The sequence below is a fragment of the Nicotiana sylvestris genome, chromosome 3 (assembly GCF_000393655.2).
Source record: "Nicotiana sylvestris chromosome 3, ASM39365v2, whole genome shotgun sequence".
Lineage (NCBI taxonomy): Eukaryota > Viridiplantae > Streptophyta > Magnoliopsida > Solanales > Solanaceae > Nicotiana > Nicotiana sylvestris.
This window is the reverse complement of record NC_091059.1, coordinates 103,531,279-103,547,646: the sequence shown is the minus strand read 5'-3', so window position 1 is coordinate 103,547,646 and position 16,368 is coordinate 103,531,279. Positions and strand designations below refer to the sequence as shown.

The following is a 16,368-nucleotide window of genomic DNA, read 5'->3' as shown; positions in this document are numbered from 1 at the left end:
CTCCTCATCTACCGAGGATTTTGACCTTTGCGAACTGGAGTTGTTTCATTTTCTTCATTGTTGGTTTCACTAGTCCAATCATCACGTTGGAAAACATTCTCAAGTTCATTGTGTGCTCCAACATTATAGGAATTGTTGACATCGTTAGCTACCATACCTGATTTTTCTTTTGCTAAGAAAGGAATCAAATTTTTTAGTGAAAAATGAATGGATCAAAGCAATTACACAATTATCTATGTTCCATGGTGGGTGCCAAAACTGTTTACCCGTAAAACGGTACAATTGAATTTGTAAGTGTTTTATAGACACGTGAATTATCTTAGTCCAAAAATATGAAATAAACGAGAATGAAATTAAGAATGTAATAATAACTTAATGAAATACAAGCCTGTTGGTATGATGAGCTTCTCCGGAAGCAGTAGTATGAACAATATTAAGAACAAAAGAAAACAAGTAATTTTATAATTTGAGTGCAGAATATAGCCTTTGTTTACTAATGATTTTTTCCTATCCAACCATGGATCCTAATTCTTCTATTTATAGCTCTATTTAGGGAGACAAGATCCCCAAATCAAGCTCCTCTTGAATAAGAATAAAATCGTCATTGATGACTACATAACTATTGGATATCAATACAGAGATTCTTTGTAACGGCTGCTCATTGAATGTTGTCCGATGTCTTCCCCTTCAAATTTTTATTATCGGTTTCCCTGTCTTCGGAATTTACATAGTACCGATCACATGCTTGTATCCGATACCAACTATTTGCCGACTCACATTTTACCTGTCTTCAGCTCCACGCGTCACCTTCTCATTGTCCAAGTGTCGCTAACCAATTTTACCTCGTACATTATGTAATTGAAATATCCTTGTGGGCATATGCTCATGTGTATCTCAAAAGATGATACGAGGATCATTCTGGGGCCAAAACTAAGCGAAATTCCAAACCACTGTTCCAATTTATTCACGACGACATATTCTAAGAAATAATTTTCCCCCTTTATTAGTATGTGTTTCAAGGAATTTGAGAGTTGGAGAACTGGATCTTAATACATTTGATCATTTTTTGTTCTTGTCTACACTTTCCCCCTTTTTATCATCTTGCAAGCTTTAGAACATTTTTATATACTGATTGTGAAACTAAAAGGTTCATTCTTAGTTTTCAAAAGGTAGAATCATGAAGTAGACAAAAATCCTTACCTCCTCAATGGTCATGAAAAGAATGTAAATCCTAGTTTTCTTACAACTATGCTTGAAGAGTCTAGGTTTTTCCTGTGTGCATGTGACTCGGATACAAAGTAAGATATTCTGTGTGTGTTTGTCGTGCGTAATATAGCGCAACTGTATCTTGTCAAGCTTGTAATAGCCTTGAGTAATGGCTTGAAGAGACTGAACATGGTGAAAAATAGAACAATTATACAGTTCTTGTAGCCAATTATATTGCAGAATCTGTTCTTGTATCAGTTAGCACTATCTCATCTTCATAAATTAAAGGACCAGATTTGTTACAATCAGGATCGGAGTAGTTCTGTACATTACAATTTATGGCAACAACAAGATTGACCTGAGAGTTTAGCAATATTTCGTATCCACATAGATAATTAGACATCATTGAAACTAGCTAATATTACCAACAGTAAACACAAAGTTGTTGAGCTGAGCATGAAGTTATGTTTTGATGATTAACCAACCATAGCAGAGAACCAGGTTTAATTTCATATTCCAGGTTGGTGTGCTACTAGGTTAGTATGCAGATAAGAGATAAGAATGCCAAATGAACCAGGTTCATAGCTGACCGGTGGCAGAATGCTGATCAGATGCGGAAAGTCAGTATACCTATGCAGGTTAGAATCTTCAGAAGATCCTATGCGTGTCCTAAAAGGAATATGCAAATTGGATGAGTTCGGGGACAAAAAGGATTTTGTATTTATGGAAAGACTTGTGCGAAAAGAGAAGGTTGAAGAGTTAGAAACAAATAAGGAAACCAAATCTAAATAGGAGAGGTATTTCTTAACCAATTTTTTTAAGGTTTTGGAGCATTAGTTGAAGAAGATTTTCGGCCAACCTTGCAACTATAAGAAAAGACTTTTTGCCGCAGTTCAAGATGACGGCTAATGAGAGAAATCACAAAGAATACTTCTGACAATAGCAATCGCAACAGATACTTCTGAAGATTCAAGCTAATCAATTGAAGAACCAGTTCCCGAAGATAAAGTTGCTCAAATTCTTTAGTTGTTAGGTTGAGTCAAGTATTTTAAATTGTAACCTATTTGCTTTTTGATAAGTGTATTAGTAGGTTATCACCAAAACTTCATTTTTGTAAGCTTCCTAAACTAGAGTGTTTGAAAAGGGGTTGCTACAATTAAGTTGATTGTAGGGGTTAGGGTACTAAAGTTAGTCCCCTTGGTTATAGAGTTGTAACCTAAAAACTGCTTTTTGAAGTTTAGTGGAGATTTGAGAAAAATTCTACTAGGTAGATCATGGTTTTTACTGTCTTGAACAAGGAAGATTTTCACGTAAAATCTCTGTATTGATTAATTTTCGATAATTATTTCTGTCTATGTCTGTTTGGATAGATGAAAGAATCAGGTCCTTTACATTAAGAGATCTGTTTTTGACACATAAGAGATCTAAAAAGGTCATTTTCTTAATTTCAAAATTGTAAAGGACCATGATGTACCAATAGCACTACAAATACGGGGAGGGGGATGTGGCTTACAACACAATTGTGTTCTAGTTTGAGCAACTGAAAACAACACCTTTAGGTATTTATGTATATTATAGCTAGGGACTACATCAAACTAAAGGATGATTTAAGACTTGGCCTATTTTCCAAGGTACAGATAAAAGCTTTCTCAAACTTCTTCGTCTAAGATCCTCAACAATTTGAGCAAAGCAGTTGCTTCATATGGCTCTTGCATAAAAGAAGAAAAGCCCATAGACATACATACCCAAGTGTTCTTTCCCCTTTGCCTGGATGAGCAATGAGGAGCAAAACACCATGTAGGCATTGCAAAGAACAAGTTGGTTTCCATTCTCATTGATTTGCTGATTTTTCCAATGCACAATACAACTTCTTCTGATCATTATACATAATTAAACCACCTTACAGCATCAATCCACTAATTCTGAGTGCTTCACCAGCAAACTTGGTCATTTGTTGGCAATGTAAGTTGAAATATTAGAGTATATGGCAACTGAACTAGTCCCAATGGCAAATATGATCACCAATACAGCCAATATCTTTTCCCGAGTTGTAGATATGTTATGAGCATCTCTGCAAAAACAATTTTAGCAATAGTAAGTGGAAAAGTTGATTAAAGAAAAGGAAACAAAAAATAGTTTCTATTTTGCAAAAGATCTCTAATATTTCAAAGAGAACAAGTCGCTTTCGCTGTCTTTTTTCATTTAAGAATAGTTTCTTTCACATGAAACAATGATTGAAGTAAGTACATACCTAAGAACAATTGAGCTTGGGAATATGAACATGATGCACATGACTGTTGTCGTTCCCATGAACTGAAAGAAGTACCAAATATTCGGAATGGCTACAGCAGCTCCATAAATGAATGTAAGTAAAACAAAGGTAAGGGAAAAGAATCGTAATGTTTCTGTGGCCAACAGAGGTCTCTTAGGAAAGAATAGTTCGTCCACATTAACCCTCAGAGAATAATTCATCACAGGAAACACCAGCATGAGATGAATGGCATAACTCAATCGAACAGTATCGTTAAGTACTGTACCGATTAAAGAATCAGAGGCTTGATCAAAGTTGACCAGCATGTCGGCCATAATCGACTCCCCAAACAATAGGTAGCCAAAGAATCCCACAGCAAAATAAATGGCAACACATAATATTAAAGAAATGCGAACAGCCGATGTCATGTCAGATGGCCTTCCCATCTCTGCTCTTACCGGATGAACTGCAAAGGAAAATAACCACTTGAAGTGAACAGATAAAAATGTAAAAGGGCAAAAATAACAAAGAATGACAGATGTCACCTAAAAGATTAACTACTACCCTAACCTTCAACTTCATAGCTAAAATAGATATGTTTTCACAGATGTGTTACTATTGAAAAGGGTAGAAAGTGAAGATATTTTTATACACCAAAGAATGACTTACCATTAACATGACATCCGAAGGCAGTAGCAAAGACTGGAATGGTCGTGAAAAGATCAGAAAAGGAAACTCCATGTGAAAAATCTGGTACCCACCGTAACCTTTGTGTTTTCCCCTCCCACATTGCATGTATTGCCATCATCGAGCATATGACTACAAACAGTACTGCTAGGAAGATTGATATTGCCGATGCATGTCTCAGTGAATCTGGACGTTAAAAACCATAAAATTTAGAATCCATTATATGCAGATGTTCTAGATATATTAATTATATTAAATTATGCTACTCCCGTTTGACAAATGCCCTAAGACTATGTTTTCCATCCATAACATGCTGGTTATTTGGTCAAATGTCTAGTGATAAACAAAATCTCTATCTGTATCATTCTAATGGAGTAGCAACTCTACCTACTCTCAGTTTTGTTCTTTCTCAGGCACAGAATCAGCTGAAAAGCACTTACAACTGTACTTTATGAAGCTACTTATGGAATTAGATATCAACCTGATTAGAAAATCACATCAAGTATACTTTAGGCTTATGCACTTCCATGCGTACTTTATGAAGCTAATGGAAACAGAGAAATGCATTCTAAGGTAGAAAAATCGGCAGATAGAACTTTTACTTAGTGAAACTACTTATGCAATTATTCAACCAACCTATGCGTTTAACACAGAGCAACGGAAGCATGACAAAAAGCACAACAAAGAGAAGTGAAAATGCCCGGGAAGTCCACCAGTGGATGCCAAACCATTCCTGTAGAGTACCCAAGTGCACTGATCCATCAGAATTATTTCCTGAGAGCACATCCCCTGTGAAAAAGACAAATAACATTAGTGATAGATACTCCAGCAAGCAACTCCTGGTTTGTACACAAAGTAAAATTCGACAAGTGACAGGTTCTCCTGCTTTCTTTGTAAAGACCAAATAGCAATAGGTACATAGTAGTACTGTTCCCCCTCCCCCCCCCCCCCTCGTTTTTGGGTCTACAATTTAGATGGAGGCCCTATCACCCCAGATTTTCACATTTTACTTCTACAATATTACATCAGTCACAGTTTCGTTAAGAAATACAGGGAACAAAAAGGGTAAATCAACCAACTCAGTTCTACAAATGAACCAATAATCATCGGTATTCAAGGAGGTGAATATAACATTATGTATTTCAAAAGATCTCCTTTTCAATTTACAAACGGACTAAAAGTAGCAAATTCCTTCATCAACCAAATAAGAATAGTAGAACGTGATTTACTCCTCAATATGAAAGCCTATATTTCACCTCACAGAGGAGCATTTGACAAACAAGAAATAATTAACAACTCAGTGTAGTAAGCACCGAGTTTGAATTGAGAAAAAAAGGATTAGTGTAGTTGCTTACCAATAATAATCAAATAAATAATCAAGGCACCAAGATTAGTAATCATGACACAAATCTGAAGAGCAACAGAACCAAACTTCCCAAAAGACTCAGCCATAAGCCCACCATAAGAATCCGACTCGCCCGAATGAGTATATTTCAACAGGAAATCTACAGTCACCTCAACAAAATATCCAACTAACAGAATAACAAAAAAGCTGGGAATTACACCCAGAACTTTAAAAGTAGCAGGGATTGACATAATCCCAGCACCAACCATGCCTGTTGATATATTAAATATTGCACCAGAAATTGATCCTCCCTCTGACCTTTCATCCTCAAAACACTGGTTCTGGTCCACAGGTAAAAGTGGAGCAAGAGACCCAGAATCTTGTTTCTCTGTTATCATCTTTGTTTAGCAGCTTCGGCTTGTGGGATGCTAGGGGAAAAAACAAGACTTTAAATAGCTTCTCTAATTTAGAATGGTGTGAAAGGTGACAAGAATTTAATCATAAGAAAATGTGAGGACCCATAATTAAAGAAAGCCATAAGAAAATGTGAGGACCCATAATTAAAGAAAGCCCTTTGAATCAAGAAACAATTATAGATTGGTAGGCAAACAAAGACAGAAGTTTCGAAATACCAATTGGCGGATTCACAAGAAAGTTTTGGAATATAGGAAAAGTAATGGAGTGGGGTGGGGGGTGGGTGGGTATAGGGAAGCTATCTTATCCTCTTCTTCTTAATTACCCCTAAATTCAAGAAGACCGCTTTGAAAGACAAAATAGGTGAGGCTGTCGCCGAAAATTTAGTGCATTTGGAGTGGCTTACGTCCACCGTGAGTTGAATGTCGAACCTGACACCATTTTTTCCTTCCTGTCATTTTTGACACAGATGTTGAAAATCAGAGTTGGATTTACCACGTAAGGAAAAGTATTAAATTTACACGATTGTCCCTATAAAGTTTTCATTATTCATAAAATAACAGAGAAGGGTAATCCCCTGAAATTTGTATTGGGTTTACTTTACCCACTTTACCACAAATAAAGTTTCGTAATGTCCCGGTAAAACATTAGGCCATGTATGCTCCTTTTTAGAAAGAAAAAAAAAATCATGTAAAATTGAAGAAAAACTTAGAATATTTAAGGACGTGTTTGATTTCATTAAGATTAAGATGTTTAGATTTGGATACACATCTAATTAATGCAAGATATCATATCTAAATTTAAACACTAAACAACTAAGACTTCTTGTTTTAATTTCTCAAATCTGAATGTGTAGACAATAAATTTGGTTCGAGAAAATAAAATTAAGACCGAAAAATATCGCAATAATTGTAGTATTTTATTTCGAATATTTGAGTGTTACAATCTCTATGAATCCTCTAATTCTACTTTTCAATAGTAAATAAATTCAAGGGCCTTTGAGCTTGATCTTGAATATGTATTTGTTGCCTCGAACGATGATCTTGTTCTTGAGCTTGAGCTTGATTGCTTGAACTTGACCTTGATTTGTTCTTCGTTCTTGAACTTGCACTTGATTTCTTGAACTTGAACTTGAAGCTTGAAACTTGTGGAGGAATTTGCAGCGTTTGATCCACGAGCTCTTTCTTGCTTCTTGTTATAACTTCTGGTGTCTTTTCTGAGTTATGAAGACCCCTATTTATAGTTGTGGAAGGGAAGAGTTGTGATAAGAACAAACTCTTTCCGACCAATCAAATTGAAGTGTGACATGGCTGCATTTGATTGGCCAGAACATGTCACTTGCACATGTGACGCGATTTCATTGGCCTTTTAGCGTGGCTGGACATGCCTTGTCATTTTGACACGTGGGATGGTCCTATTGGCTCTTCCGCTTGACTTGGCGCGCCACGTCATTTGACACGTGGCACCAAACTGAGCCTCCAGGAAGATGACATCTTGGGCTTAATGAAGTGGGCTCATCACTTTAGCCCAATTAAATAGGCTAGCCCAATGGATTAAGACTTATTTATTTAATCCATATATATTGGACTTATATAACTAATTCAATTATATTAGCCCAATAATATTTATTTGGACTAGCATATTAAAATATAGTCCATATTATTTTATCAATTTAAATTCGATAAAATTTTAATGCTTACAAATGCCTCCTACTTCAAGACGTGTCACATTTGTTTGACTAGGCTTGAAGTCATATTGAAGCAACATCCTTTCTTCATTTATCTCTTTTCACGTAAAACTTGGCCAGTTTGTTTTAAAATAACAATAATAATTCCAAAGCTTGAAACATTAAAGTTTCCAAACTTCAGTAAAAAACACTAGAGTTTCCAAAGTAACGATGATTGTTTTGATTATTCTATTTTGGACTTTTGCATTCTTCAAAAACAGATTTTTTCTTTATATTGTCATATGCTTACAAACGTCCATCACATGCAAATAGAGAAATAAAAATTCAGCCCAGCCCATAAAATATGCAAGTTAATTAAGATGTGTTTGCCACGTAGCAAATTCTGAACAACTTGTATCACTATGCCCCCACTATCCAAATATCTTTAGGAGAGAAAAGATTGCAATTCGAGTCCATGTTGACAACAACTTACTATCTCTGCATTGGCATCCAGTCCCAATTAGAAGAATAATTCTTACAATCTGAATCCCTTTTGGAGTTCGATTACAACCATTCCACATCGACAAAGCCACTTAACATGCTGCCTTGAGAAATCTGTATAAAGGGTGCGTACTCACCAACTTGTGAGCATCAGTTCGCAGTATTTGCAAGCCACTTGAGTTTATTTTTGTGGACTTGGAAGCATTAACGCGAAGGTAATTTCTTTTTTTTTCTCGTGCTTTCTTTTTTGTTGTCTTTTTTTTTTTCCTTTTTTTTGTAGGTCAAGCGAGAAAGATATGTTCTTGTTCAACAAGATGATCCATGCATGAAGAAGATAGTCTTGGGGTGTGAGGGGATGGGTACTCATCCCTGCCCAAATATCGGAGGGATTACTTTCATGGCCCGACTACCGGAGAGATTACTCTCAAAATGGCCCGATTCTTGGAGAGATTACTCTCAATGTGGCCCAATTCTTGGAGAGATTGCTCTCAAAATGGCCCGATTTTTGGAGAGATTACTCTCAATGTGGCCCAATTCTTGGAGAGATTACTCTCAAAATGGCCCTATTCTTGGAGAGATTACTCTCAATGTGGCCCAATTCTTGGAGAGATTACTCTCAAAATGGCCCGACTACCGAAGAGATTACTCTCAATGTGGCCCAATTCTTGGAGAGATTACTCTCAAAATGGCCCGATTCTTGGAGAGCATTCCATCCATTTAGACCTTTGTACCCATTCTAATATGCTTGATTTGGACTTTGACGACCCCTCTTTTCTTTCTCTTTTTTTAGCACGAAGAGATGACAAATTTCAGGGACTATACCTCACCTTCCTCAAAACTTAGATATCTCATCATCGAGACTGAAGATGGCATAGAACAAACCAAGCTTTTGGTTCACACCTCACAAGCTGGCCGATATGCAGCTTCATGGCCTCCTCTAAGGAACTCCCTTCATGTAGAGAACTGGACCTCGGAACACAAATCGATTTTTAATCCATTATCCAAGATGTGGTCTCTCTAAGCGCCAATCTATCTCCATGTAATTATTGCTAGCACTCTTCCAAACTTAGGAAGTCGCATAATTCAAGGCGAAGTACATTGGGAAAACACAATAATCGAGGGCGAGTATCGTCATATCCCAGGATATTGGGAATAGGCTGAAGACGTACTTGGTGGAAGCCAACAAACTCTGAGTACAACAAAGATTTACGATGCTGTCTATGCCTCACTTTTCACTTATAATCGAAACTCGAACATTTTGCAAGCATTTTGTGAGGCTTGGTGCCCCAAGACGAACACACTTCTTACATCAGTTGGGGAGTTATCTATATCTCTTTGGGACTTACATATCCTTGGGGGTTTGCCCATTGCGGGTTATCCGTACGAAGAAGTGGTACCTGAGACAAGAGAACTCATCGGTTTGAATGAAAAACAAGTCAGATTTATTCCTCAATCTTGCGAGTATTTATTTGCCGCATTTCATCATCTTAAGGAGGGTACGGGTGCTACCCAAAAGGTCTCCTTCAGCAAGTGGACAAGTTTTTGGTATAAAAAAACTTTAATATATAGACTTGCCCCGTTGCGAAAGGAAAAGAAATCTACACGCCTAAAGTCGACACATAATCCTAACGGAGTTATTCCCGAGACGACGAGGTGGTCGAGTGATCAAGAAACTATATTCTCTAAGCTTAGGGTGAGGTCTGACAAGAAAGATGAGACATATGTAGCGGCATTCTTATCAATTTGGCTATGTGCCTTTGTGTTCCCCAAGGTATAAAACTCCATTTGTCCTGAGACTTTTAAGATGGCAAGCATGATGGCAGGCGGGCGAAAGATTAGCCTTGCAATCCCAGTTTTAGCGAGTATTTATCATGGTTTGAATAAGATTTCGCGTTCTTCCCAACACGATTAGGTCAAAGTTTCTTTTCCCATTCATTATGTTTATGGCTGGCTTGCACATTACTTCAAAACCCACTATCCACTTGCTAAGGGTCCGTCTATCCCTTTGATGGTGGCATACTCAGGAGAAGGGGCTGCAAGGTACTTTGACGAGAAGGATGGAAGAAAACGCATCCACAATGGGAAGGATATAATTTGGACACCAACAATGTTAACCAATTCCCGTTCTTATTATTACGTGGATAACGATGCCCCTCAAGAGTTGGAATCAAATTACTTCATAAGCTTACATTTTAATTACCTTCCTTTGAGATATGGTAATTCATTTATCATCGAGCCATATAGCCCGCATCGGTTTGGTCGTCAATTTGGATTTTACCAGAACATCCCCGACTTTTTGGAGAATGATATCCGTAACACCTCTCTAGATGAAGGAATCAGATTTTGGTGGATTTGCACACTGTATCGATCTATGTCACGTGCGATTTTCCCCCCAGCGGGAGATCCTATGGAGAAACCTTTCTCCACTAATTATATGTCTTGGTGGGAGAAAGCGCATGAGAAGTTTCTCGAGAATAACATACAAGCTTTGGTAGACAATGTTGGGCTAAACTCTACAACTCCTTTAGGAGGTGAAGATCAAGGTGTTGGAAAGACGCTCTCAAAAGTTAAAAAAATATCAACTCCAATCCCAAAAGTAGTTACGCAACCTAAAAAAAGGAAGCTTAAATCCTCAAAGGCAGCTTTGAAAGAAGTGGTGTGCACTTCAACAGCTATAGAGAAACACCCTCTAGTTCTTCCATTTAACACGCGTGTTCCTCAAGACACTAGGCAGAGTACTAATGAAGATCAAAATTGGAAAAGGAAATGGCCTAACCCAGTAGAGATCGTAGAGGTTCAAAGTGTTGATAGTCCCTCAAGAACGCATACAGCTTGTAACAAAGAGGTAAAATACAATCGCCTCGCTCATTCCCCCTTTTTTTTAGGAGTAGCTTCACTATAAATTACTTACTTTCTTTGCCTTTTCTGTATGTAGTTAAACACTATTGGGCATCCGATGGTATCCCCATGTGACAAGCCGCAAGTGAGCGATGAATCTATTGGAGGGCCTATGTGTAATGTGAAGTCATCGTCAAAGGCGTCATCTCTTCCTCATGACGAATCCCTAAAAAGACAAACTCCAAATGAGATAACTCGCATTTCACCAATGACAAATACAGCGGTATCTATATTTGAAGGAAAAAGCATTGTTTTCAATCGCAAGAAGGAATTCATTTTGGGACTTTGGGAGGATATTTGCAATAGGCTCTCCAAAACTCGTCCGGAATTGCTCTCATCTTATAGGGAGCAAATCATTGAGATTTTCGAGGATATGAAGAAGACGAATATTCTGGATTTTTCTCCATTAGAAGATTTACTAAATTCTCTTTTTGAACTTGCCGCATCATATGACTAAGAGCGATCCAATATGGCTGATAAGAGGAGTGAAGATGAGAAGCTAGAGCTGATTTCCAAAGCTAAAGAGCGTCTCAAATCATTCAAACTTGAAGCAAGTGAGAAAGTCAAGAAAGTTTCCTCTAGTGAAAAGAAATTGAAGAGAGTCGTGAAGAAGTTGCAGACGTTACAACAAGAGAGGGAGAACCTCGAAGGTGTTATAGAAGCGACTCAAAAAGAGGTTGAATAGATTCAGGAAAAAATTTCAACTGTCGAGTCTGAGGTCTTTTCATATGACAACGTAAATTTGTTGACTGTTGATGATTCGGCCATTTTGGAGGAGAAGAAGAAGAACTTGGAGACTGGCTGTCAAGAATTGTCAACTACAAATTTTGTTTAGATTAGGCTGTTAGCACTATCTCCCCTTTTATCTTTATATTAGGTTGACCTAGTGGATATTTATTTCATCTTAGATAAGATTGCTTCTCGTTTGCTTTACATTACCCGACATTTATCTTAGTTGCATAATTTTTTACTTTACGCACTTGTAACGAAAGATTCATATCTTGTCGTGGGAGAGTCCAAATAATGAACCATTTGATTTTTCAAAAAATAGATTTCAATATCTAAAATATATCCAAAATTCAGAATCAAGCACCTTCAGAATCGCCCCAGATAATATTTTGGATCCAGCTTTAGATCCCACCACGTTGAATATTTCAGATTTGCGCAGTCTCACCAAAAAATTCATATCTCGGTGTAAAAAATCGAAATTGTAAACCGTTTGATTTCAAGAAAATTAAACTTCAAGATCTAGAGCATACCCAAAATTTTAAATCAAACAACTTCAGAATCGCCCCAAATAATATTTTGAAACCAACTTTATATTGCACCTTGCTATCAATTCCAGATTTGTACAGTCTCACTAAAAAAATCATATCTTGGCGTAGGAATATTGAAATTACGAACCGTTTGATTTTTTGAAAACTAGACTTCAAAATCTAGAACATATCCAAAATTCTCAATCAAATAACTTCAGAATCGTCCCAGATAATATTTTGAAGTCAACTTTAGGTTCCACCACGTTGAAAATTTCAGATTTGCGCGACTTCGCCAAAAGTTTTGTATCTTGAAGTAGGAATGTCGAAATTATGAACCGTTTGATCTAATGGAAACGTAACTTCCAAATATATAACATATCCAAAATTTAAAATTTAATGCCTTACGGATACATTCAGATAATATTTTGAAATTAACACTAAATTCTGATACACCGACAATTTCAGATTTACGCGACTTCGCCAAATATTTTGTATCTTGATATGGAAGCCTCGAGATCGGAAGACGTATTACTTCACATAAATAGAAATTTAAGAGCCATACTCTCACAAATATCTTGGGTTCAAATCTCACTGAATTTGAAACATTGCGCCAAACAATCATTTCCTTATACTTGTGTTTCCTTTTGACGCCTCACTTCTCTTCCCCCCTTTTTTTTAGGCAGAGGGCGGACTTGGAGACCAACAAACTTGAAGGTTTGGCGAACCTGAAGACATAGAGAATCACTGGACTTCAATGCAAATACTTGACATCCTTCTAAAATCGGCCCATTGAAGATATCAATTTACCAAGGAGGGTTGCCCCCTTTAAATCAAATAAGATCAAAGTTCAACAGGAGAATGACATTTCAGCTTGATTTTGCATTCCTCCATACTTCACTCGAACTACAATTAGGGCAATATGTATCTTTTGAACTTATGCGACTGAACTTAGAATGAAACTCTAAGCTGCCTACGTACCCCGGTGAAGAGGATCAAGTCATACCGTAGTTCAGACTGGGTGATTTTTTTTTATGTCCTAACTTATTCCTAGGCCGCCTCTTTCGAAGTTTTCAACCTAGCGGACTCTTTTTTTTACGTCCTAATTTTTTCCTAGGCCTCCTCTTTCGAGATTTCCAACCTAGCGGATTTTTTTTCGGGGGGGGGGGTTTTAGGGGGCCGTACACAGTTTAGACTCATGCGGGCCAGGAGTGTAGCAACATGCAGTTTAGGCTCGTGCGTCAAGGAGCGTCATGACTTGCAGTTTAGGCTCGTACGTCGAGGAGCGTCATGACTTGCAGTTTAGGCTCGTACGTCGAGGAGCGTCATGACTTGCAATTTAGGCTCGTACGTCGAGGAGCATTATGACTTGCAACTTCATGGATAATACTTTTTCAAAAACTTGTCGTTGATATGGTCGATTCTCATACCATCTGCATCAACCATCTTGTAATCCCCACTTGAATAAGCTTCTTGTACGACATATGGCCCATCCCATTTTGAAGTGAACTTCCCTACAGATTTATGGGAAGTAATTATGGGTCTTCGTACGACAAGGACTTGATCTCCTACTTGAAAGGATCTTAGACAAACTCTTTTATTGAAGGCGCGAGACAATCGAGCTTGATAACATTCAAGACTCTGTTGAGCTTCCAATCTCTTTCATCAAGAGCTTCCAACTCTGCTAATCGAAGTCGAGCATTTTCTTCATCAGTGATCCCTTCTTGAATAGCCAGTCGTAACGAAGGTATTTGACGCTTAAGTGGCAAGACGGCTTCGACTCCATAAACGAGTGAATTATGAGTCGCCTGTGTTGGCGTGCGATGAGTCATTCTATATGCCCATAGAGCTTCTTCCATACGGTCATTCCAATCTCGTTTGGATTTGGAGACAACTTTCTTTAACAAGTTGCATAGAGTCTTGTTGAATGCCTCAGCTAGACCATTGGCGGCAGCATTGTACATCGAAGAGTTACGTTGCTTGAAGCCAAAGAGATCACAAATCCTGTTCATCACCCTATTATCGAATGGCTTTCCATTATCCGTTATTATGTAACGAGGAATGCCAAAGCGATAAAAAATGTTTACTCGGATGAAACTTGCAACATTTTCCTTTTTTACATCCCTTAAGAGCAATAACTTCAGCCCATTTTGAGAAGTAGTCAGTTGCAGCCAAGATGTATAGGTGCCCACCAGAGGACTTTGGAAGTGGTCCAACAACATCCAATCCCCAAGCGTCAAATGGCCAGGATGCAACAGTCGGGTGAAACACTTCAGGAGGTTGATGAATAAAATTCGCATGGAATTGACAAGCCTTGCATCTTCGAGCGTAGTCCAAGCAATCTTTTACCATCGTTGGCCAATAATATCCCATCCTTTTTATATGGAAGTGGAGCTTTGGTCCGGACTGGTGTGACCCACATACCCCAGAATGTGCCTCTTGCAAATCTTGGAGAGCTTCTTCTTCTTCTAGACATCGCAAGAGTACTCCCTCGAACGACCTTCTGTATAGAGTATCCTTATAGTAAAGGAAGCGAGGTGCACGATGACGGATTTCAGTCCTTCTCCTCGGATTTTCTGGAAGTATCCCATAACATAAGTAGTCGATAATGGGTTGTCGCCATTCTTCTTTCTCAACTTCAGAAACAATAACAAGATGCTTGAGTTTGTTATCTTCACCTTCGACCTCATTTGGCGGCAGTACTACCCATTTTTGGCAGACGATAACTTGCGCTTGGTCAGGTAGGGCTAATGATGAAGCTAGAGCAGCTAAAGCATCAGCCTTCTTATTTTCTTTCCTTGGTACATACTGAATAGTCACATCGCTGAGCCACCCCATCAACTTTTTTGCGTAATCATGATATGGGCGTAGTTCAGGCTTCTTGACCTCGTAACTACCCAAAAGTTGATTGACCACTAACTGGAAGTCACCAAAGACTTGCAAATGCAATTTCTTCATATCAATGGCCATTTCAAGCTTAAGTATTAATGCTTGATATTCAGCAACATTGTTGGAACAGAGTTATGTCAAGGTGAAGGAGTAGGGCAAGACTTCACCTTGAGGAGTGACAAATACTACGCCAGCCCCGACTCTCCCACGATGCGCAGCACCATCAAAGTACATCTTATATGGAGGTTTAACTTCAACGACCATTGCGTCCTCATCAAGTAGTTCATCAGTTAGCTCCCAATCATCAGGTATCGAATGATCTGCCAAGAAGTCTGCCAATGCTTGTCCTTTTACAGCCTTGTGAGGGATGTACAAAATCTCGAATTGTCAAAATTGGAGGTACCATCTCGCTAGTCGACCACTAAGAATAGGTTTTGACATCACGAACTTAATGGGATTTGCTTTAGAAACAAGACGGACAACATGAGCGTGAAAGTAGTGCTTCAACTTTTGAATTGAGAAGACTAGCGCCAAACACAACTTTTCAATTGGCGAATAGTTCAACTCGTTAGGTGTCATCATCTTGCTCAAGTAGTAAAGAGAGTTTTCTTTTCCCTCACTATTTTCTTGGGCCAACAGTGCTCCAACAGACCTTTCCTGCGCCGCAATGTATAGTATCAATGGCTTTCCTGGTATAGGAGCTGCTAAAACTGGAGGCTTCATCAAGTAGGTTTTGATACTTTTGAAAGCATTGCTACAAGTTTGATCCCACTTGAAAGGAAAGCCTTTCTTCATGAGGTGACTAAATGGTTGGCACCTCCCAGCCAGGTTTGATATGAATCTTCTAAGGTATGCTAGCTTTCCTTGCAGACTTTTCAATTCGTGGATATCGTGAGGCTCGGGCATTTTCAAAATGGCATCCACTTTGGCTTGATCAATTTCGATCCCTCGATGTCGAACAATGAAACCAAGGAACTTTCCAGAAGTAACTCCAAAGGCACATTTCAATGGATTCATACTAAGTTGGTACCTCCGGAGCAATTCAAATACCATCCTCAAGTCTTTCATGTGGTCGCCCTTCTCTCTTGATTTCACCACCAAGTCGTCAACATAGCATTCGACATTCTTGTGGAGACGATCGTCGAAAATATTCTGCATAGCCCTTTGGTAAGAGCACCAGTATTCTTCAAGCCAAAAGGCATTACCTTATAGCAATAAATACCCTTGGTGGTGCAAAACACAGTAAGCTCTTCATCTT

At 38.3% G+C, this 16,368-nt stretch overlaps 1 protein-coding gene across 1 annotated transcript; it reads right to left on the bottom strand.

The window, feature by feature from the left end:
• Window positions 1–2,629: 2,629 nt before the first annotated feature.
• On the bottom strand, window positions 2,630–6,339 carry LOC104215410 (amino acid transporter AVT6C-like). The gene is made up of 5 exons (XM_070170915.1): window positions 5,500–6,339; window positions 4,781–4,933; window positions 4,127–4,330; window positions 3,458–3,923; window positions 2,630–3,277 (listed from the first exon to the last, which is right to left on the bottom strand). The coding sequence occupies exons 1-5, from the start codon at window positions 5,885–5,887 to the stop codon at window positions 3,154–3,156; spliced, it is 1,335 nt and encodes a 444-aa protein (XP_070027016.1). The 5' UTR covers window positions 5,888–6,339; the 3' UTR covers window positions 2,630–3,153.
• Between the last annotated feature and the right edge of the window lie 10,029 nt (window positions 6,340–16,368).

Coding starts and splice junctions, on each gene's coding strand:
- LOC104215410 (XM_070170915.1), bottom strand. CDS start 5,887: ATGATAACAGAGAAACAAGATTCTGGGTCTCTTGCTCCACTTTTACCT. Junction 4,934..5,499: donor TATTTATTTGATTATTATTG/GTAAGCAACTAC, acceptor TCTTTTTCACAG/GGGATGTGCTCTCAGGAAAT. Junction 4,331..4,780: donor GCTCTGTGTTAAACGCATAG/GTTGGTTGAATA, acceptor TTTAACGTCCAG/ATTCACTGAGACATGCATCG.